Below are 24388 nucleotides of genomic sequence, written 5' to 3' on the forward strand. Positions count from 1 at the left end.
ATAGAAGATACACATTCATTTTCAATTTCAACACCTCAACACCTACTAGTTGTGACTAAAAGATATCTTGCAAAAAATGACTTTTTGCTTGTGACTTCTACAAACATTATAAGAGTTGTCACTTGTTTAATCTATTTGGTGTGACTTACAAGGATCTCTTTTTTTCTTGCTTTTACCTGTTCCTGCATATCTTAATCACAAACAAAAAAACCTCCCCCTTGTAACATATGACTATTATGCATTGATTTGAACTTAAACACCATTGAGCTATTTTGCTTTGGGAATTTTGTTTCTTAACATGGTCCAAACATTTGATTGAGCTAAATAAAAAATCTCCTCTGTATGACTTAAAAATAATAAGTTTAATTAATCGGATGGTATCCACTCTTGTTCAAATGTGTCAATTTGGTACCCGTTTTCAAAAAGGTGTCAAATGAGTCCCAATTTTTTAAAAAAAAATGTCTCAATTAGGTCCATTTCAGTAAAAAATAAAAAGTTATTAACACCGTTAAGGTATTAGCATTTAAAATACCTTACAAAATTAAGTATTAATATTTATATTAAAATTTAGTTATAAAAGTCATTAATAAAGTTAAGACGTATCCCACATATATTCTTTGTTTCCATATATTCCAAAACACTTCTCCAAACCACTTACTAAACATATCCCACACTTTTAGTTTTCATAACATGTTATATGACTTTGAATCTTCCCCTATCGTCCCCTTGTATAGTTTCTTGTACCCAGACATTATTGTATACTTTTTGTCATACATCTCCCTTCCACAACCATTCATCTTTCCTATTCCTACTTAGAGTAATATTTTCTAAATCCTTCTCAAGTGCAGAAACTTAGCTCCTCTCCCATTCAAACTATTGTCTTCTCCAAGGTAAACTTCACTCCCACATGTTGTCATTCCAGACACCCATCTCGCTAAGTATGTTCTCCTTACTTAATGTGTTTTGATCAAGTCTAGGGTATTTGTCCATAAGGTAATTTGACCTACCAATTTATCATTCAAAAATCATATGTTCGTAATCCACCAATAAAAAAAAAAAAAAGTGCATGCAAAAAATTTTCGGACAGACTTTATCTTATTGAGTGAAATTTGTTTGAGTTTCACTAATCAGTGAAAACAGAGAAGGAACTGTATTGGTGGATTACGAACATATGAAATATCTTCTTTTTTTTTCAAAAGTATTATTAAATGTTCTGAAAAATAGAACTTCTCTTTATTCCAAACTCCTTTTTTTATTCTCAAATTTATAACCACCATACATTTGTATTTTTGAATTTTGCCATCTCACTCTGATCACTAAATGGTATGACATCAGTGTTACACGGCAGCCAAATAGAAATTGATATCGCTAATAATATCAAAATACAAATAATTATTTAAGTTTGACATATAGTTTTGATCCATAAAAATATGATTTTTATTGATCCTAATTTATAAAAAATATTATTTTGAAGAAATACTAAAATTATAGTTGTTATTGATCAGTTGAAATGATTTCATGTGAGTTTTAAGGCAATCATTATAATTAGTATGATAACCGTTTTATAATTAAGTTAATAAAAGGAAAATTAATTAGCGTTGAAAAGGGAATCATATTAGTTGGATAGAATTTGGCTAACTACATGCAACAGATAAGGTTCAACACAGAAACAACATTAGTTAGTTGTTAGCTTATTTTCTAAGCAATCAATGAAGCGACAATATTCCATATCCTGCATAGTTTGAGTGTAACGTAATTACTGATTCTTAATGTATGAATAGTTGAAAGTTATCTGTTAGTGATTGATAAAGCAGAGAGAAGAATAGTGGGTGGTGCATATATTCTTCAATCAATAACTGGGTTCTATTCTTGAAAGAAGATGAAGATACTAAACCTGAACAGACACATCGTGTAGTAGTAGTAGTTGATTCGGTTATCCAAGTATTTATTAGTAGCTTGGTTGGTTCCCATTCCCAACCCAAAGCTAAGAAAATTAACACTGGTTTTCTGCAGAAACAAGAGGATGTTGCGTTTGAGGAGAAAAAGTGTTGAAAAACGAAACTCTCGGGGTGATATAGTGAGGAAAGAAGAAGTGGTTACGCTGACCAAAAAACTCCATGCTTCAAACAAAGCACAAGAGAGAAAACCAGACTGGAAACCCACAAGTAAAGTTTTTTTCTTTTTTCTTTTATCGACAATCGATAGATGTTACAACTTCTCTCTCATCCTTTCTCTGAAACCTCACTAAACCAACTTTATTTTTATAAATTATTAACCTCTCTTCCCTTCTTTCTAGCTACTGGACGACCTTATGAGTTCCTGCCACCATATCAAGGTATATATATTATAATCATTGTCTCTTTCATCTCATCATAAATTTCAATCCACTTTTGTCGATTATTGTTAACTTTGCATGGTTACATGTTTAAACATTACCATTATATTCTTTTTGTTTTGTCAGAAAATGAATCTGACTCATTTGGATGTAACAATAATTTTCACCTTACTGTTATGCTTTTCCTCACCATATTATTAGTTAAAATTCCTTAGAATATGTTTTCAAGTAAAGAAAATATAGATAAGTTCTTCCAAAATAAAAATCACAACTCAAGATTATGTAATTTTAAATTCATGATTTGGTTGAACTAAAGCATCAAATTGTTGACTTGTTCAACTAAAGTTCTTACAAATATTCTTCTTTTATGAACGTAGGTGTTCTCTTGTCGAACGCTCATAGACAATTCCCTCCTCAAGGTATGTTAGTTCATACTTCTGCTACATGTCATAAACATATTAGTTTCATTTTCTACTTCGGAACACATGATTAAGTGAGGAAAATATCAAATTCTCGATATGAAACACTCTTAGCCAAAACACATAAAACATAACATAATATAAGACCTATACAAAAATTAAATTATTTTAAGGATACTACATAAACATACAGAAAAAAAAAAAAAATATATATATATATATATATATAAAGATGTCAAAAGTAAAATTTTCAACACACCGACGATAAAAGCATCGTAGACTATTAAAAATAAATTTCTAGCATAAAATAATAATGTAGAAAATAAATTAAATATTGATTGACGTCTTTCAAAATACTTATATTATATACGACCTATCAAAGACTAACAATTGATCCAATTTAAGATCTGAATATACAAGTGAACACATGAATATAGTAAGATCATTTCAACTCATACCACACATCTACACATGTTGATATGTGTAAAAGTTCTCCCTTTATTTTTCATTATCTTAGTCTACGTGACTTAGATCATTTACATATCATCTCAAAATTGTGATCACAAATTTATATAGGTTTCATCATTCTTATATAAATTTTAAATCATCACTCCATATCATACATATGTATCTCACCTCAATGAAAATTCATCACATCTCATAAATCAAAATTAATTTTTCATTGCATTAATGTAACATTCAAAATTAATATAGGTTTAAACCATCTATTGGTCTTTGTTTCTATCCGAATCTCAATTTGATCCTTAGATTTTGACTCGTCTCAATTAGATTCAACAGAAAACTCAATCAACACCGATATTCAACTCCACTCCTACTTTATAATCCACTAAAATAGATAACCAGAACTCATTTAGTTCACCTCCTTCCATCAATAGCCTTCATGCATCTCCATAATTCACAATTATGCAAACCTACATAACCCAATTTCTCAAACCCCTAAACCCTTTTCTTTCCCCTCTAGTCAAACCCACTGCACCGCCATAGCCACCACCACATTCTCCTTCATGCGCCTCCACCCTCCCTCATTGCATCGACGCTTCCACCTGCCCCTTCGCCCCCTCTTCTGTGTGAGAAATTACAGGGAAGCCAGAAGAGTATGATTTAATTAATGGCATTATTGATAATGGAAAACTAGGATTAGTTGCACCAATTGAAGATGCAACACCACCACCAAAACCTCAATTTTGATCTCTTCCCTTCAAATTTTGAAATTCGAAAATTCGAAGTTTGGTGCAAAGTTTAACAAAACAATGGGGGTTTAAAAGTGTGCAGTGTGTAATGGTTGCTTCATGTTGTTTGACACACAATCGTGTTTGGGACCCAGGTTTGAGAGGATATTTTCCTTTGAAATATGGATGCGGGATAGCGTGGATTTGAAAGTAAAGTTTGTGTTGTTTCATTTAAAAGATTTAGTGGTGGAAGTGAATGGATTTGAAAGTAAATTTTGTGAAAATTTACTAATTTGAATAATATGATAGATGAAAAGAAAGTTTAATATATTAAAATTTAAAATATAATATTACTATTTCGTCCTTATAGTTGAAATTAATATATTATTATTATTTTTATTGTTATTATTATTATTATTATTAGCATTAATATTATTATTATTATTATTATTATTATTATTATTGTCATCATTGTTACCATCATTATTATAATTATCATTATTTTCATTATTATTATTTTCATTATTATCATTATCACTTACAAAAATACAAGCGTTGTCGTGTTTTCGCGCATGTGTGTTTACATTTTTTTATTTTTATAGAAATTTGAGTTAAGATCAATAAGAAATATATAAATAATTTTTAAAATAGTTGTTAAATTTAAAATTACAAAATTTAAATTTGTTTTTAAAATAACGGTTAAAGACAAAAAAAGAAAGAAAATAATGGTTAAAGGTAAATTATTTATAAAATAATTCATTTTTAAAATAACAATTAAGGGTAAAATTGGAATAACGAAATATGGATACAAAAAATGTATCATCTTTATATATTGTTATAAATTATCATCATTATTATCATTATTATTACTATTATCGAAAATACAGGCACAACAAGGCTTGTGTGTTGCATTTTTTTAATTTTAATAAAAATTTGAGTTAAGATCAATAATATTTACTTTCAGAATATATATAAATAATTTTTCAAATAGTTGTTAAATAAAATAACTGTTAAAAACAAAAAAGAGGTTTATAGAATAACGGTTGAAGGTAAATTATTTATAAAATAATTAATTTTTAAAATAATAAATAAAATATGTACACAAAAGAGGTTTCTAAAATAATTGTTAAAGACAAAGGAGGTTTTTAAAATATCTATTAAAGACAAAAGAAGTTGTTAGGATACTGGTTAAAGATTAAATATTTAGAAAATAATTAATTTTTAAGGTAATAATTAAGGGTAAAATTGAAAAAATAAATGTCGATATAAAGAGAAAATCCTTTATATACTGTTATACATTATTATTAAATTTTGGTATCTTAATATATGTGATTTAGACTATCGATGAAATTATGAGATCTTTATTACACCATAATATATGCACTTAATACTCAAATTAAATAATAATTTAATATCATCCAAATATATTACCACAAGTCCTATGTCTTTCATAATATTGATAACATTTTTGTAATACATAAATTTCATCAATCTCATTAAATATTGGAATATAATATAACTTGTTTAAATAAAACCATGAATCAATTATATGTAGAAATTAATATATAACTTATATTTATAAAATATCACATTTAATAAGTTAAAAGAGAGGACAAGAAACATTAAATCAAATAAGTTAGCCGAATAATATCATTTGTATTTTAATATTTATTTTTGCATGATAGTGTGTTATTTTTTTTTTCCTGATTGTAGGGAATAATTTCGTCGAGAGGATGAGCCATAATTCAAGACAAGGTAGTAATCTTACAATTAAATATCCTTTTTTTTTCAAAAATCTGAAATTTAAAGTACACTTACCATATTTAATTATCATTTAAAAAATAGTATCATTATAAAATAATATTTTCTGAGAATAACATTTTTTATCAAGTTTTTCATAAAAACAATTGTATGAAGAGATGATAATATATTTTTATTTAATTAAAACAATAGTTTATTAAAATACCTCGTTATTATTATTAAATAATTTAGTATGATAGTAAATTAAACCTCTTAAGACAAATTACACTAATACTTAATATTTAGGAAATTTGTGTACACTAAGCAAAATGTGGAGAGATGTCAATTTGGTCAAGTTTACAGGACTTGGCTCTAGCTCATGTTGATTGAAGAAAAAAAAGTCCGCAAAGTCAAAAAGTTTCCTATTAAAGAAATTCACAAGACTAAAACTCTCACAAAAATTTTGTGGTCAAGGCCAATCTCGATAATCGAGTCGAGTTGACCCGTCCATGTCGTCGGCTCGAACTCGCTCGTCTCGGTCGACTCGTCTCGACCTTCGGCATGAGCTGGCCCATTTAGGTTGTCGGCCTAGGCCAACCTGTCTTGGCTATCAACTCGAAAGGGCCCTGATGATTGTTTCACAACAACCATTTTCCAGCAAATGTACTACTACGTAGTAGTATCAACAAGTATCGTATCCACAAGGATTTAACAAGTATTTTGGTCATTTGATTTTTGGATTTTTGGTTTTGATAAAGAGTGCAAGTAAAAATAGATAGTAGTAATTAGACAAATTGAGTGGAGTAGAGGCTATAAATTGATTTCATCTCATCTTCTACTACATGACAAACATCTTGTTTACTTACCATGCAAATCATTCGATGCCCTGGAGTACTTTTTCTATGTAGATCTAGGTTCATCCTTGAATCACTATAATCTAAGGACTTCAAACCCAATATGATTCCTCAACTCCTAGTAGAACGAATCCTTGCTTTAATGTGCAAGACTCATTGAGTAAATCACTGCCATGTGCAGGACCCTTCCATCCAGCATCCCCTCTCGCTACTTAAATAAACACTAGTACAAGTATGATGATTTGATTGGACCTCAGTTTGAGACCAATTTCTCAACTCAATCTAAACCAGTTAAATAGATTAGTGATCAAGTTATCATTAAACATAAATCAAACCACAAACAATTGAATGAAAGAACAGGTAAATACCCAAGAAGCAGAAGTATATAGAATCATAATTGATTACATCAAACTTAGACACAAGGGAGTTCAACTACTCATAGAATATTACAATGCAATTCTAGTAGCATCTACACATAAGATTTACGCTAAGCGCATTTCCCTCGTGCCTCACATACTCTATTCTATCCTACTGCTATATCTTTTAGCCTTAACTCAATGCTTATAATGAGAACCCAAGATCTTTATTTATAGAAATTTTTGGGCGGTGCTCAACCCAATTTTTGGCGCTCAGCCATGCACCACTAAGAGCTAAGCACATTATGTTGTGGCTCAGTCATGCCCTATTTTAAGTGTTGAGCACATTCTTTTGTGACTCAACCATGCACTCACATTCTCTTGTGGCTCATTCATGCACCGCCTTAAGTGTTGAGCACCATTTTGTTGTGGTTCAGCTCCAAAAGACATATTCTGGATCCTTCCTTGAACATCTTACTAGAGCTCAGCCGTGAATTTTGGTGCTCATCTACATCATTTTTAATTCTTCGAGAAATTGCTGTAAAATCATCAAAAATTCTTTAATTTCTTATTTTTCTTCTTGCTAAAATGGATTGTTTACTTGTAAAATATGATCAATTAAAGCATGATAAGTGTCAAGTTTATGTGGAAATTATATGTATTCTAGACACTTACCAAGCATGTATAGGTCGTCAGCTCAACCCGTTTAGGCTGTCAGCCCAAGTCGATCTGTCTAGATTGTCGGCCCGGGAAGGCCTGTATGGATCGTTGGCCCGGGCTAGTTTGTCTTGGTCATCGACCCGGGCTGGATTGTCTAAGTCGTCGGACTGGGCTAGCTAATCTTGGTTGATAGCCCGGGTCGACCCTTCTAGGGCTTTTGTAGGAAGGACCCATGTCAATTGTGGGCCTAGGCCAATCCATCGAGGTGGTCTTCCTAGGTCGGCCCATCTCGATTGTCAACCCGGGTCGGCTCTTTTAAGTCGTTGGCTCGGGCTGGCCTGTCTAGGTTGTCGGTCCGTGTTAGCCCTTCTAGGTCATCGGTCCGGGTTGGCCCATCTTAGTCATCGACCTGGGTCGACCCATTTATGTCGTCGGCTCCCCTAGGCCGTCGATCTTAGCCAGCCTGTCTAGGTCATTGGTCCTTGGCCGACTCGTCTAGGTCGTCAACATGGTTGACCTTTCTCTATTGTCATCCTGGGTTGGCCCATCAAGGTCGTTGGTTCGAGTACGCCCGTCTAGTTCGTCTATGCAGGTAGGTTTGTCTTGGCCACTACAAGAAAAACCTTAAATAATGACCAAATTTAGTGACCAAAATTAATTAGCCACTATAGTCACCAATTTAGATACTAATTTATAGAGTCCAAATTATTGGTAATTAAAATAGTTTCAAAAAATTATAATTAGTCTCTTAATTGGTAACCAAAATAATTTATATTATGAATTGGTCTCTAAATTGATCGCTAAGATTAGCTACCTATTTTTGTTACCAAAGGAATTTATATTATAATCATTAACTCTTTCATCTTATCATAAATTTCAATCCACTTTTGTCGATTATGGTTAACTTTGCAAGGTTACATGTTTAAATATTACCATTATATTCTTTTTGTTTTGTCAGAAAATGAATCTGACTCATTTGGATGTAACAATAATTTTCACCTTACTGTTATGCTTTCCTCACCATTCTTATTCATTAATTTTGTTTTATCAGAAAAGTAATCTGACACATTATTACTAGTTAAAATTCCTTAGAATATGTTTTCAAGTAAAGAAAATATAGATAAGTTCTTTCAAAATAAAAATCACTCAAGATTATGTAATTTTAAATACATGATTTGGGTGAACTCAAGCATCAAATTGTTAACTTGTTCAACCAAAGTTCTTATAAATATTCTTCTTTTATGAACGTAGGTGTTCTCTTGTCAAACCTTCCTAGACAATTCCCTCCTCAAGGTATGTTAGTTCATACTTCCGTTACATGTCATAAACATATTAGTTTCATTTTACACTTCGGAACACATGATTGAGTGGGGAAAGTATCAAATTCTCGATATGTAACACTCTTAACCAAAAGATAAAACATATAACATAATATAAGACCTATACATAACATAAATTATTTTAAGGATATTACATAAACAGACACAAAATATAAATATATATAAATATATATATATATATATATATATATAAAGATGTCAAAAATAAAATTTTCAGTTTCTTTTAGTGTCATCACACACAGACGATAAAAGCATTGTAGACTATTAAAAATAAATTTCTAGCATAAGATCATAATATAGAAAAAATAATTTCGATAGCAATTAATGAACAATACAATTTCAATCATTCACAAACATTCAACAAATTAAATATTGATTGAAGTCTTTCAAAAGACTCATATTAAATACGATCAAGGACTAACAATTAACTCAATCTAAGACCTGAATATACAAGTGAACACAAGAATAAAGTAAGATCATTTCAACCCATATATCATGCATCTACACATGTGATGTGTGTAAAACTCTCCCTTTTTTTTCACTATCTTAGTCTATGTGACTTAGATCATTTACATATCATCTCAGATATGTGATCACAAATTTATATAGGTTTCATCAATCTTATATAAATTTTAAATCATCACTCCATATCATACATATGTATCTCACCTCAATGAAAATTCATCACATCTCATAAATCAAAATTAATTTTACATTGCATTAATGTAACATTCAAAATTAATATAGGTTTAAACCATCTATTGGTCCATGTTTTTATCTGAATCTCAATTTGATTCTTAGATTTTGACTCGTCTCAATTGGGTCCTATTTTTGAAAATGTTAGGTCCTTTCCGTTAGTATTGTGCTAACAGTGTTAAATATGTGTGACATGTCAGTTTGTGATTTTTTCTAATTTTTTTATATTTTTTTTTAGTTTAGAAAAAAATGTCACGTGTCAAATCAGTATTGTGCCACATGGTAATTGTAGTGTCACATGTCATTATCAACACCACATTGTTGACTTAATCTCAGTATGGTCTCTATATTTGTTATTTTAGTTCCAATTTAGTTCTTATATTTGTCCTTAACTTAATTTTAATTTAGTCCTATTTTTTGTTAAAATGAATCAATTTCGTCCTTTTCTAAATTAATAACAAAGTTAATTTTTTTATAAATGTTATACTGGTATGGGATTAAACTTGATACTTTTTTATAAATATTATACTGATATTTCTGAAATTATTTTTAAACTAACTAAGTTTAAAAGCATTTTTAAAAATGAAGGTAAACTAATATTAGCATTTAAAAACATTTAAGAAGTTATTTTTTAAGAGTTCATAAAGTACTTTCTCGCTCATAACAGCCAGTGTTATCATGGTTATGGTGCCACCACGACGGAAACCAATGGCAGTTTTGCAACCTGCCACAACAACAAGGCGATGGCGAATCGAGCTTCTCATTGCGGCCTATTGCGGCCACTTTTTTTATAACAACTGTCGGGAGCTGAATGAGTGTGGCGAAAAATACAAGGCATCGACATGGAGAAGTAAGAAACAAAACAGCGTGGAGAAGAAATCGGAGAAGAAACCCTATACATGAAGGGTAGCGATATATGGGAAGGAAAAGAAACCCTAAATGGAAGGCTATCGTGTTATTTTTGTCTTCTGTTGGGTATAAAACCCAACTAATACATGGGCGCTTCTCCCTGCATCTCCAATAGTTCTTTTGTACCCCCAAATTTTACTATTATACCCTTATTTAATATTGAGGTGAAAGTGGGTAGGGACGCAGTAAATTTCATTTACTGCGTCACCAACTTCTCTACACCCCCAACTTCGTAATCCGTTTCAGAAAATATAAAAAGCTTCCACAATCCGTTTCAAACCTTTACAAAACGGATTATGTAAGCCGTTTCGCGAAAAAAGTTAAAATTTATGAAAAACAGAATACGAATTCCGTTTCGTAAAAAATGTGAAACGGATTCTGTAATCCGTTTCAAAAAAATTTAAAATTTTATTTTGAAACGGATTACGTAATCCGTTTCATTTTTTACGAAACGGATTTCGTATTCCGTTTTTCAAAAATGACTAATTTTTCACCGAACCGATTACATAAGGAATGAGTCTTGTTAATTAATCAAATGTGGTTTGATTTGATGTGATAATGTGTTATGTGTAATGTTATACAAAAGTGAAGTGAGGTGAGTAAAAGAGAAGAAATGGATGTGGGAAGTGAAATGGGAAGAAATGTTGCGTTTGAGGATTGAAATGAAATGAAATGAAATGGTTCCCACGTGACCACAGAAGTGACATGTCAAAGAGTGAAAAAGAGGTGAGAGAGAATGGAATTATGGAATGGAATAAAGAGTAAATAATAAGAATGTGAGTAATAAAACAGTGTTGCTTTGAAATGGAAGGAAACATAAATGAGAGCACAAGGAACGGGGCAAAATCATTTTGCAATCCATTGGTTTATGATTGACGCCTCTCTCTCCTCTCTCTCTCACCACATGCCAATCCACCACCCTCTCACACGGATTTCAGAATCTGTTTAAGTGAAAATCAAAAAAAAAAAAAGGAAACAGCTTTTGTATTCCGTTTCAGCAAAAAAAAAAACGAAATGGTTTCTGTATTCCGTTTCAGCCAAAAATAAATAAAATTAACCAAACGGCTTGTGTATTCCGTTTCAGCATACCGCGAAACGGATTTCACAATCCGTTTTAGTAAAGAACAAAAAAAAATTAAAATCATTTCAAGCATGTTTCAAAGTGATTTGGAAAGCCGTTTCGGTGCAATTTTAAAATGAAGACCGTTTATCAATTTTGATGAAACAGATATTGTAGTCTATTGCTAAAATTATTTAAAATATACAACCATTCCTAAAAAATTAAAATATAATAACATTAATTAACTGTAAATGGAGAAGATTTGGCCTCTGGAGTTTATGTTATAAACTTTGCCACTGATGTACACACTTCATGAAACGAGTTTATGTTATAAACTTAATTATATTTGCTAGCTCTTTCTCTTCGCCATCAGAAGGTCATAAATTTGGTTTCAAAATCTGCACACAGTTGACATAAGAGTAAGGCCAAAGAAGCATTAGGTTCAGGGGCATGTGATAAACTTGACGCGATGCCGAATCAACCTAGTTGGTGAAAAAGCTGAAACCGAGCTGAGAAACAGTGCCACGAGGAACAGGAACCCAATGAAGGGAAAAACCTTCATTTCGTTTTCTAAAATAACTTCAAAACTCACACTTCACAACTCTAAGCCTCCTAGACCCAATGTTGAGAGTGAGATAGTAGAGCCACCACCCAACAAAGTCATTCACTCTCACCATTACCACCAAACTCTCCACATCGTCCCTGAACCTCCACCACCACAACCCACCCAAGCTCGCCGCCACCACCACCCTCTCCACCAATCTAACTTCTCTCTCAACACCAAACACCGTGTCATCCACCACAGGCCTCACCACCATTGAGGTTTCTGCCTCGCCGGAGAACCACCCACCTCTGTTGCGATGGCGTTTGTGTTGTCGGTTTTGTCGGCGATGATTGTGGTGTGTGTTTTCTTGGCAAGGAAGAAAGGCGTTGTTAGGAAGAATATAGAGCAAAGGCGAAGTTGTGGGTTTGAGAGGAGTAAAGTTCCGACCAGGTTATCACTCTCGGAGATTAAGTCTGCCAGGTTTTCACTCTTGAAATTCGTTTCAGAAAAAAATGTGAAAATTTATGAAACGGATTTTGGGATTCGTTTCATACTTTTCTGAAACGGATCACGAATTCCGTTTCTGGAAAAAAAATTAAAATTTGTGAAACGGAATTCGTGATCCGTTTCAGAAAAGTATGAAACGGATCCCAAAAGTCGTTTCATAAAAAAAACATGAAAACTTATGAAACGGATTTCGAGATTCGTTTCATACTTTTCTGAAACGAATCACGAATTCCGTTTCTGAAAAAAAAAAATTAAAAAATATCAGTGTGCACTCATGTGTGTGTATACGTGAAAAGTTTTAGGTGTGAGTATAATTTGATATGTTCCTGGTGAGTGAAATGTTGTGTGCACCATGAGCGTGAGTGAGTGAGAAAAATGTAAAATCGTGAGTGTTTTGTGCTTGAATTAGGTGAGTGAAGTGAGTGATGAGTGATTTAGGAAGGTGAATGAATACTGAGTGGAAATGGTGAGTGAAGTGAGGTAAGAGGATAGAGTGTGGGTCCCACTACTCTGAATGTGAGGAGAAAATGGTCATTTTTGGGGGTACAGGAGAATCCTTTGGGATGCAGGGAGAACCCCCCCTAATACATACTTAAAAATTGGGCCTGGTCCAATAAAAGCATTCAACTTAATACTTGAACCTAATACACACGGCCACCGCCACCAACTGCCCTCGTCGTCAACCACTACCGCTGTCAACCGCCCTCATTGTTGGTCACCGCCGTCATCCATCCGCTGCAAATTGCATTACTTTTTTTTTAAGTTACTTTTGTCAAATACCACATACATTTTTTAATTTTCTTTTTTCTTCCACTTCTATATTTTTGAAAAATATGTACCTATTTTCTACGATAATAATGTCCGATAATCACGACACTTCAAGAACATCCAAATAATATACCTATTTTGCATTACAATTATATTTTTGCGGATATTTATTATCCCGCAAAAAATTATAATTAAGATTTAATTTATATTTTATTAAGTTAAATTTAATTAAAATTAAAATTTATTTTATATTTTATTATATTAAATTTAATTAAAATTAAAATTTAATTTAATTTATATTCTATTTTTATTTAAATTTATTTTTAAAAATTTATAAAATATATTTTCATAAATATTTGTGGGTATTTTTTAAAGGGATATTTAACATGTAAGAGTGAATTTTTTTATTACGGTAGGATTACGAGTAGGCATTATTTGCATCCGACCCGACTCCTTATCATCCTAATCAGCTTAATGTAACTTATTCATGGTCATAAAATTTAAAATTTTTACTCATTTATGTATATTTACTTTAAAATTATACCATTTAATAATAAAAAAAACTTTTGACATATAAAATTCCTTATGAATTTGTCTATTATTTTATCTTTTAAATTTTGTTACTACTTTAAAATTGAATCAACTATTAATAATTATATACTACCTAGAAGATAACAATTGGATAATTTCAAATTTAGGGAGGGAATACATTTCTTTAAAGTATATTTTAATTACTTGATCTAAAATTATATGTAGTTATATACGCATTAGTTACTATTTTTTTTCTTACTTATTGCAGGGCGTCAATTGGAGTACATCAATGAACAAGACCTAGGTACTAATCTTACTAACAACATATACATGAGATTAGTCCATTAGTTAGTGTATATTAATAATAAAATAAAATATCCTTTAATTAATATTACAATAAAATAAGTCGATTTAAAGTTTTAAACAATACACACACATACAAATACCATATATTATATATTCAAGTATTTATATTATAACATCCAAAAATTAACCTATCATTTATATAATAAATCCATTAAAAGAGGTTGTACAATATTTATAGTAATACACTAAACTAGGGATGGCAACGGGCAGGGCGGGTACGGGTATCATGATCCCATCCCCATCCCCATCCCCATAATAAAAATTCATCCTCATCCCCATCTCCAAATCCAACGGGTATACAACTTTTGACCCATCCCCATCCCCACCGGGTAACGGGTATTTTCTTATACCCATACCCATACCCATTTTTTTATTGTTCCATATATCAATTAAATATTTTTTATAAAAAAAATTTAAAAATCACACCAACGGAATCATGATACTATCAAAATATTCAATATTAAAATAACATACTCTTTTTGATTTTCATGATGTCAAATATTAAGAAAAATATTATAATAGTATAAATCTCAAATTAAAGTATCAAATAACAACTAAATAAAATTCAAATAATTATATAAAAGCTAAAAAATTACACATTACTAAAATTTTTATACTATTAAAAATTTATATTATACCACTTAAACGAAATAGCACAAATAACAAAATTAAATTAATAATAATTCAAATTTAAACATAGATTCTTCATCTTTTGATCTTGAATTAAATTAAGGATTTATGCAATTGAGCACTTAAAATTGAGAATTAAACATTATCATGAAACAAAAAATAAATAATAAATAAAATTATCATAAAGGAGTAAAGATAATTAAATGTGTGACCCAAATTTGAGAATATCCATTTGAACATAACATAACGGAAAAAAAATGTATAATTAAGATTATGATAAAAGGAAAAGTACCTTGAAGATCTGCTTAAACCTTAAAGAACAAGCCAAACAATTAAAAGAGAGTAAAAAAGTGTATAACCAAAGTAACAAAAAGAAGAGCTACAAAATAAGAGTCAAACATTTTCATGAAAATAAATAAATAAATAAAGATAATCAAATGTGTAACCTAAAAATTATTTCATAGAATGAAATTGAGGAACACCTATTTGAACATAACCATGTACAGAGAGTAAAAATTATGTAATAAGAAGAAGAAAAATTACCTTCAAAATTAAATCTTGAAAAACAAACCAGACAATTGAGAGAGTAAACAAAGTGTATAACAAAAAACAAAGAGAATGAGAAATATGTTATATATATATATATTATATTATATTACTATGTATATATATATATTATATGTGTGGATATCTTATGTTTATATATATATATATATATATATAATTATTTATATATATTATATTATATTATATATTATATTATTATTACTATGTATATATATTATATGTGTGGATATCTTATGTTTATATATATATATATATATATATATATTTTATAAATATTTATTTATTTTAAGTATATATTATATTATATTATATAATAATATAAATATAATAATATATATTATATTATTATGTATATATATTATATGTATATGCGTAGATATTTTATGCTTTTATATATATATATATATATATATATATATATATATATATATATATATATATATATATATATATTTCTTTTAAATTTTTATAAATTTGTAATGTTATAAATTTGTTTATAAAAGATCTCACTAGTTAAATGATTAATTTGTTTTATACGTATATATTATATATATTATATTATATTATTATGTATATATATTATATGTATATTATATTATATTATATTATATTATATTATATTATATTATATTACATGTATATGTGTAAATATATATATATATATATATATATATATAAAAGTATATTTTATTTATATGTATATATACTATATTATATTATATTATATTATATTATATTTTATGTGTAAATATATTATTTATTTATATATATTTTTTAGATTATTTAATAAATTATAAATAGTTTAGTAATTTAAGCGGGGACGGGTATTTGGGCGGGTATATATATATCCCCATCCCCAGTTGAAAATTTCGGGTATTACCCATACCCATACCCATACCCAGTCAAAGCGGAGATTTCCCGTCAAAACGGGAACGGGTTCGGGTGATACCCACGGGCACGGGTTCGGGTGATACCCACGGGCACGGGTTTATTTGCCATCTCTACCCTAAACACATATAAATATACAAATATTTATACAAACATAATTAAATTGAAAGAAAAATTTTATTCACTTCCCATATTGTACATATACCTATATTTGCTCGCGTAGTACATTCATCGCAGTTTATAAAATAAACAATACATGTGTAAGAATAATTTATTGAAAATAAAATTATCAACATAATGAAATATACATATAAAAAGAGACATTTTAAGTAATCAAGCCACAACACTTCAAACACATTCAAAATTCAAATACAAGAACCACAACCACATAGACCACACATATATTATAACATTTTATATTCATCATGTATTAAAATTTTCAAAAACATAAAACTTACAAAAACATATATACACATCCAGGGATGGCAAGGGTGGAGTCATGCACATATAGTTTCTATATATAGTTTCTATTTGCAACCCGACAACATATATACACATCCAGGGATGGCAAGGGTGGAGTCATGCACATATAATTTCTATATATAGTTTCTATTTGCAACCCGACCCGCAACAAAAAAATTCACTTGTTATCCGTCCTCTTACCTGTGTGAATAACCGTTTAAAATACATCCACAGATTTTTTAAAACTCGCAGATACTCGTGGATATCCACGAATATTTAAAATATATATATTTTATAAATTTTTAAAATGAAATTTAAACAAAATTACAAAAAAAATGAAATAAAATATAAATTAAATTTTAATTAAATTTAAACTAATAAAATATAAATTAAATTTTAATTTTCATTAAATTTAACTTAATAAAATATAAATTAATTTTAATTTTAATTTTTTGTGGGTAACGGATATCTGCAGGTACATATAGTGTGATATCCGTGCACCCGACCCGTTTAGAAACAAATATTAAAATATCTGTTATCTGCGGATAATAAATGTTCGCGGATACTAACTATCTGCTGTGAATTTTATCCACGGATATCCACGAACACAAATATTTTTGTCATCCACACACACACACACACACATATATATATATATATATATATATATATATATATATATATATATATATATATATATATATATATATATATATATATATTACCTACAAAATCCATATCTCTGTTGTTATGCACCACCATCTATATTATCATCTGCTTTCATATAACACATAATCATATAAAAAATAACACACAAAAGATAGGACACGAGATAAGCTAACATAAAGAAAAACGAATATATAATATTACAACAACATATATCCACCAAACTATCACATAGTTCATAATGCACACATAGACAAATGATCGGCATGCTTTCCATCATAATAATCATTATTTACTTTTGGAAGATTAAAAGTATTGAATGCACACATAGACTTCAGAAATTTTACACATGTCATATGAATCACCGTAAAATTTTGGCATGCACCTTGCACACGGGTTCTACCAACTCATGGGACTAAGTATGCTCATATTTAAAAATACATGGATTAAGTTATTTTAACAAAATTTTATTAAATTTATTTGACGTTTCAAATGCGTTTCTCAGCTAACATTAAAACAACTTGAATGTTATTATGAAACTGTTTGAAACGTCAAGTAAACTTAACCAAATTCGGCTGGTCAAAAGGATTAAATCCATATATTTATAGAGTTGAGAGACTAAATTGGATCAAAGTTTCAAAAAAAATTATTAACGATTTTCACTTAAAAGTTAAGGGATGAAAAACATATTTAACCCTTTAATATATATAAATACCTCTTCTCCATACCCTAGGAACCTCTTTCAACTCTCACTACTTAGTATTCTCCTCTACATGAGCACAATAACTTATAGAGTCATGATATATAATATCATAAGAAAACTATTTTTATATTTTTAAAACTAAGAAAATATTATATTTTTGACGTTTTTGAGGTTTTAAAATTTTTAACGCTTTTGAGGTTTTATATTTTTGACGATTCATGTTGCTTATAGTATATATAGTGCAAACAACTAAACATGATACTCTTACAAATCATACCATGAACGAAGATAATATAAAATATACATTGATATTGTAGAATGATGCACGAGTTTTATTAAGAAGAAAATATATTTATTTTATAAAATAAAGTACCAAATATAAGATGATGTGTGCATGATTATTAGTTTTGGGATATGAGATTATAAGTGGGGTAACAAAAACATCTAAAAAGTAATACCGAAAATAATATTTTATTAGTTTTCATTTTAAATTTTATTTCACCTGCGCCGCTACACCTGTGACCACCATTCACGCCTTTTACACCGAACGCCAAATACTAACGACGGAGAGCATCAGAAACCAAACTCATGACATAAGCACTAGCAGCAGCTGATGGTAATAGTCACAAGAACACTAGATCCTTACACATACCATCTAATACATTCATCTTACACATCTACTATCCTTCTTCTAGGCACATGTCTTTTATACTTCTACACTTAGGTTTTTTTTTTTTTTCTTCAAATCCTTACCCATATCATCCTATATTTGTGATTACAAATTCTCATAAACCAAATTTATATTTAAAAACATTTGAAAACTTGTTTTAGTTCATAAATTACTTTCTCACTCGACTAGAATTAGACTCGTTAAATGAGTTAAACATTTCTTGAAATTCGCTCAACCAGAATCCTATTGTCTCAACCAAAGGTTTCACTACAACAAGTGAAATTTGATTCTCCCAACAAAAATTTTGCTCTACTAGTGGTCTATCTTCTTTGAGCTATGATATTTTTCATAAAACTAACTTTTTCGAGCAAACCAAAACATTAAGCTATATTCTTTTAAGATGAAGGATTAGAAGCAGAGAGAGGAACAAATGAGAAAGATTAGAGCATAAAATTGATGTTGTTCTTTTTAAAGAATATGGAGGTAGTTTTAGAGTAGATTAGAGAGAGAAATTCGTGAAAGTTTGTGATTGAATTGAGTGATGTGACATATTAAAAAAAATTAATAGATAAAAAATGAGATTACCAAAATATCTATAATGTTAAAAATAATATAAAAGACTATATAAATCATTTAGAATAATTTATTTAATTTCTATTGATTGTATGAAATAAAAAATATATTTATAAAAAAATGAATAATAAAATTTATTTGATATAAAATTAAATTTGACATTTATCAATTTAATGTTTACATAAAAAATAATTTATTTACATATTTTATATATATATATATATATATATATATATATATATATATATTGTTTTTAAGTCGTATAAATTTTTTTGTTTATTTGATATGAACATGTTTTTTAATTTGATTATGTTTGTTAATAATATAGGTAATAGTTTTTAATAAATTTGTTTTCTTTTCTTCAAATTTTTTAGAATTATATATTGTTTATATATTTTTAACTTTTAGATTTTTAGATGTTTATTAATAATAAAATTTTTATTTATTTTTATTAATAAATTAAAACTCAAATTACATATATTTATTTGTTAAAAAATTAAAATTGGTAAATATTAATAAATTAAGTTATCTAAAAATTTTAAACTAAATAATATTTTTACACGTAGAAAAATTTATATAAAAATTGAAAGACAAGAATAAATTAAAATCATTTTTTTTACTATTTCATTAAATGATTAACAAATAATTGAAAACAAAATTTTATTGGAAAATTTATTAATAATAAATATAACGAGGATAAGTGGTAATTTTTTATCCATTACCTTCTAACCTCTTTAACAATAGTGAGATGAAATTTTTTAGCAATCCCTTTATTCCATCGCGGCAATTCCCTTGCATCATCCCAAAAAAAATAAAGTGATCACCTTTGATGTCTTCTTCTCTAATCCTCTTGAACAGAAGATCCACCCAAAAAAACAAGACCTAAAAGTCTTATTTAAAGGCTCGCTCAAAGAAAAAAGAATTCATACTTAATTGTCAAAATTGAATTTTTCTTAGAAAGTATACGGCTCTTCCAATGAATTTGCATAATTCAAAACTCCAAAAAAAACATATTTAATCATCAAATTGACTTAGACTTGATTTTCATTTTATTTCTTATACCAAAATTAATATATGGTTCAAAATAACATCATACCGAAACAATTTGACTCAAATGATCAAAATTTAAACTATCCAAAATATTCAAGATAGTACAAACAAGTTAAACATATCAATTTCAATCAACTCATTAACGTTTATTTGTCATATCACTTATACAACTAGATAATTTATCCCAGATTACTATTAGAATTAATTTAGCTTTTTTTACCTTTGCCTCCTTCGAAAAAATGTTCTAGCTCAAGTATAAATTTACTCAAAATCTAGGGATTTGGAACAAGGTATACAAATATAAAAAGAAAATAGTATCGATAAAAATAACTTGAGAGAATAACTTTTTCTTAATTGACTTTATTAAGATTGATGAGAAAATAATAAGAATTTTTTTTTAGAGCAAATGGAAACTTGTGTTGCTTAGAAATCTAATCAAACAAAAATGTTTCTAAACTCATCAATTACAACAATAGCGGTCAGATTTTGAATAAAATGAGATGCAAAGAAAAAACCTAAAAAAAAAGGAGAGAAATACTAGAAAGAAAGAAAAAGAAAAAGAGAAGTGGAGGACAACAATAACATTACATCTAAAAGAATATATAACTAATTTAAAATGTTACAAATACATTAAAATTTAAAATGTAAATATTTCACATACAATAAAATATATATATATATATATATATATATATATATATATATATATATATATATATATATATATATTTGGTCTCTTGACTCCAGCTATATTTTTAATCTCTTTTATTAAGTCCAACTTGTCCAATTCAGTTCTAAACTATATCACCAGAAGCTAATTTAAACAATTTTATATGTTTATCTCAAATTTTCTTCAGTCACATAGTGTTTCAAACTAATATATCATACTAATATTCAACACAAATAAATCATCACTATTATACACATTTTATCACATATTTCATCCATAGCAAAATATCACAAGATATCAAAATTAATAACAAAAAATATATAGTTTTCCTTACTTGCAATGTATATCTTAAAAACAATAATTCCAATTAGAAACCTAAAGCTTTGAAAGAAGGATGGCAAAATTGTTATGCACGTTAGGGTTTTTACTATATTTTTTTAACATGTTTAAGATCAGTAATTAAAGTTTAATTCCTTGAATTATTAATTGTTTAAGCTCAATAGTTTATTGGTTATTATGATATTTGAACAGGTGGCTTTTCTAAGACAAATGCAAAGAATTTTGAGGCGAAGGTTTCAAATGCAGAGGATAGTAGTGATGCTGAAGATGTAGAGGGTAGTGATGCTGAAGATACAAATTCTGAGGAATGTGAAGTTGATGATACAAATTCTGAGAAGTCAGAAGACGATGATACAAATTCTGAGAAGTCAGAAGACGATGATACAAATTCTGAGGAATCTCAAGATGAGAATTCAAATTACGAGGAATCTGAAACCGAAGATATAAATTCTGAGGAATCTGAAGCTGAGGATATAAATTCTGAGGAATCTGAAGCTGAAGATATAAATTCTGAGGAATATGAAACCGAGGATATAAATTCTGAGGAATCTGAAGCTGAAGATATAAATTCTGAGGAATCATCAGAAGAATACGAGGATTCAGATAATGAGCCACCAAGGTTTGTTCACATGTTCACAACAACTTAACCAAATGAAAATCATAACTGTTGTTGAAGAAGAAAAAACTAAGAAAGAGTTCATCATTAACAAGATACTGAAGCACCTCTTGAAAGAATTCTGCTATAGTGGTTATTTTTGTCATTGGCTTATGTTATTCACAAAAAATAGCAGTTGTAGGAGAAGAATATAAACAAAATAATCTTCCTTCATTATACGTGCAAATTTTCATATTAGTTGGTTTATGAAAACATAAATACAATGAACCCACAGATAAAATAAATATAGTTTCCAATATCCCAAAAGTTCGAAAGAGGAAGCGTATCTGGAAACCGTAGATAAATTTAAGTTTCTGGTGGTCTTCCACCTGTAGAGCACCCTTAGTTTTCTCTTTATTTTCTCTTCTGATGGGAAGAAAAAAGAAAAGAACAGAATAATAATGGACGTGGTTTCAGATGAGGATCATAATTCCTTTATGTAACTTCTAATAGTTACTTTTCTCTTAAAAGTAATATTCCTAATTTATCCCCATCATTAAATTAGAATATTATGAATATCTACATAATTAATATTTTTATGATATAATTATATATTCTTAGTCATAAATATAATTAACCACATAACCATATCAATTTATTAAATTGACTAATAAAATATAACAATCCTAACACATTTAATTATTATATATATATATATATATATATATATATATTCCAAATTGCTAACACTATTTGTTTGCGATTTTCATTAATTGTGTCATATGGTTCATCATTTCTTCTTATATTTACAAATGAAAAAAAAAATTATTGTCAACTTTTATATAAGTGCAGACATCTGATGGATTTGAAGCCAGCAGAAAGGCGTAATTTGTTTACGGGGAGGTGTGTTATAAGGTTCATAATTTCTTCTTATCTTTATTAATGAAAAAAATCCCTAAGGTCAACTTTTTATATGAATGTAGGCATCACTTCACTATTGATCGAATGAGTAATGGGTCGATGATGGGGAGGTATGTTATAAGGTTCATCATGTTTTCTTATCTTTTATCGATGAAAAAAAATATATCCTTAAGGTCAACTTTTTATATGAATGTAGGAACTTCTGGTTTCAAGCATAAGTAAATTGTCTATGGGGAGGTAAAAATTATGTAAACTATATATTCTAATGTGACTATTAGCAACAAGGTAGTGTAATTAACAATTGACAATTGATTCTGTTTTCCTTTGTTGTTTTGATGTTACAAACAGAGAGACAGTACTCAAGAAACTACGCATGAATATTCATGGTTATGGCCTAGCCAAGGAGAATTTCTCTTCATGTTAATATGTAGCCATAAAGTACAATCAATGGCACTAGCTTAATTATAATAAAATGTAAACTCAAGCTCCAGAACTTTGCAAGCTTATCCACATTCTCTAAAATAATTCAAGGTTTTATTGTTGTTAAATGTCAATTCACCACTAACCTCTGATTTGGATAGTAGTTCGTTATGTGGTACAATTAGATGTGTGATTGTTATATTATCTCGAATAACTTTTGAGGCATGTTCTCAACGAACTTTTTTTTGCCTTTATTTTGGCCCTGGTTTTTGTGTATCGGTTAAGTAAAAAATCATACATAAATTTATACTTGTGTGTCATCTACCTAAAGTGTCATAGATGTTAACAAAATGTTTTGTCCACGTTTTTCAAATATAATCCAATTATTGTGTCACTAAAAATTGCAAAATATATATAGTATAAGTCTATGACCAAATAATAAATTAATTTATAAATAGGTTAAATTAATCATTTGCTTTTAATTCTTGTTGAAATAATTCAAACAGATATTTTATTTTTAATTAAATTTCATTTTTTTTAAATTGATTCAAAACATATAAGTTAATACTGTATTACCAACATTGAAAACATATAAGTTAATTTGAGCTTTTTTTTTATTTTTTTATAGCTTTTTCGATTTTTTTTTAAAGTTTGGTCAAAGAAAGATTATAACTATCATATTGTTCTTAATTACAACAAAATAGTAATTATCATCCTCTTGTTTTGTCGTTACAAACAGGTTGCCATTGAAAATTCAAGGTTTTATTTACTGTCGAAGAAAGAGAATTTTAAATTATAAAATAACTTTACTTACTCTCCCCCACAAGATACAAACCGAGCCATGATACGAGTTCTATGATAGGAACACTGTGATATCAATATTTGCTCAATTAATATTCGGATTCCTTTTGAATATTTATGTGATCGAAGTGGTTTGTATTCGCTAGGAGACCCTTTGT

At 28.7% G+C, this 24388-nt stretch overlaps 1 protein-coding gene across 6 annotated transcripts; it reads left to right on the top strand.

The window, feature by feature from the left end:
• The first annotated feature begins 1920 nt into the window (after nt 1-1920).
• On the top strand, nt 1921-23557 carry LOC114186721 (uncharacterized). 6 transcript variants are annotated; one of them, XM_085674202.1, is made up of 12 exons: nt 1921-1941; nt 2014-2165; nt 2297-2335; nt 2713-2754; nt 5658-5699; nt 8806-8847; nt 14178-14213; nt 21686-22112; nt 22941-22991; nt 23072-23119; nt 23206-23246; nt 23358-23557. In XM_085674202.1, exons 2-11 carry the CDS (start codon nt 2024-2026, stop codon nt 23225-23227), a joined length of 891 nt encoding a protein of 296 aa, XP_085530328.1. In that variant the 5' UTR covers nt 1921-1941; nt 2014-2023; the 3' UTR covers nt 23228-23246; nt 23358-23557. The 6 variants fall into 6 exon arrangements, with proteins under 6 accessions (XP_085530328.1, XP_085530331.1, XP_085530332.1 ...); XM_085674201.1 differs by lacking the exon at nt 1921-1941 and having other exon boundaries at nt 1942-2165; XM_085674205.1 differs by lacking the exon at nt 5658-5699 and having other exon boundaries at nt 1939-2165.
• Nucleotides 23558-24388: the final 831 nt, after the last annotated feature.

This window comes from Vigna unguiculata, chromosome 6, assembly GCF_037176805.1.
Source record: "Vigna unguiculata cultivar grain cowpea cultivar isolate G323 ecotype 2 chromosome 6, ASM3717680v1, whole genome shotgun sequence".
NCBI classification, from domain to species: domain Eukaryota; kingdom Viridiplantae; phylum Streptophyta; class Magnoliopsida; order Fabales; family Fabaceae; genus Vigna; species Vigna unguiculata.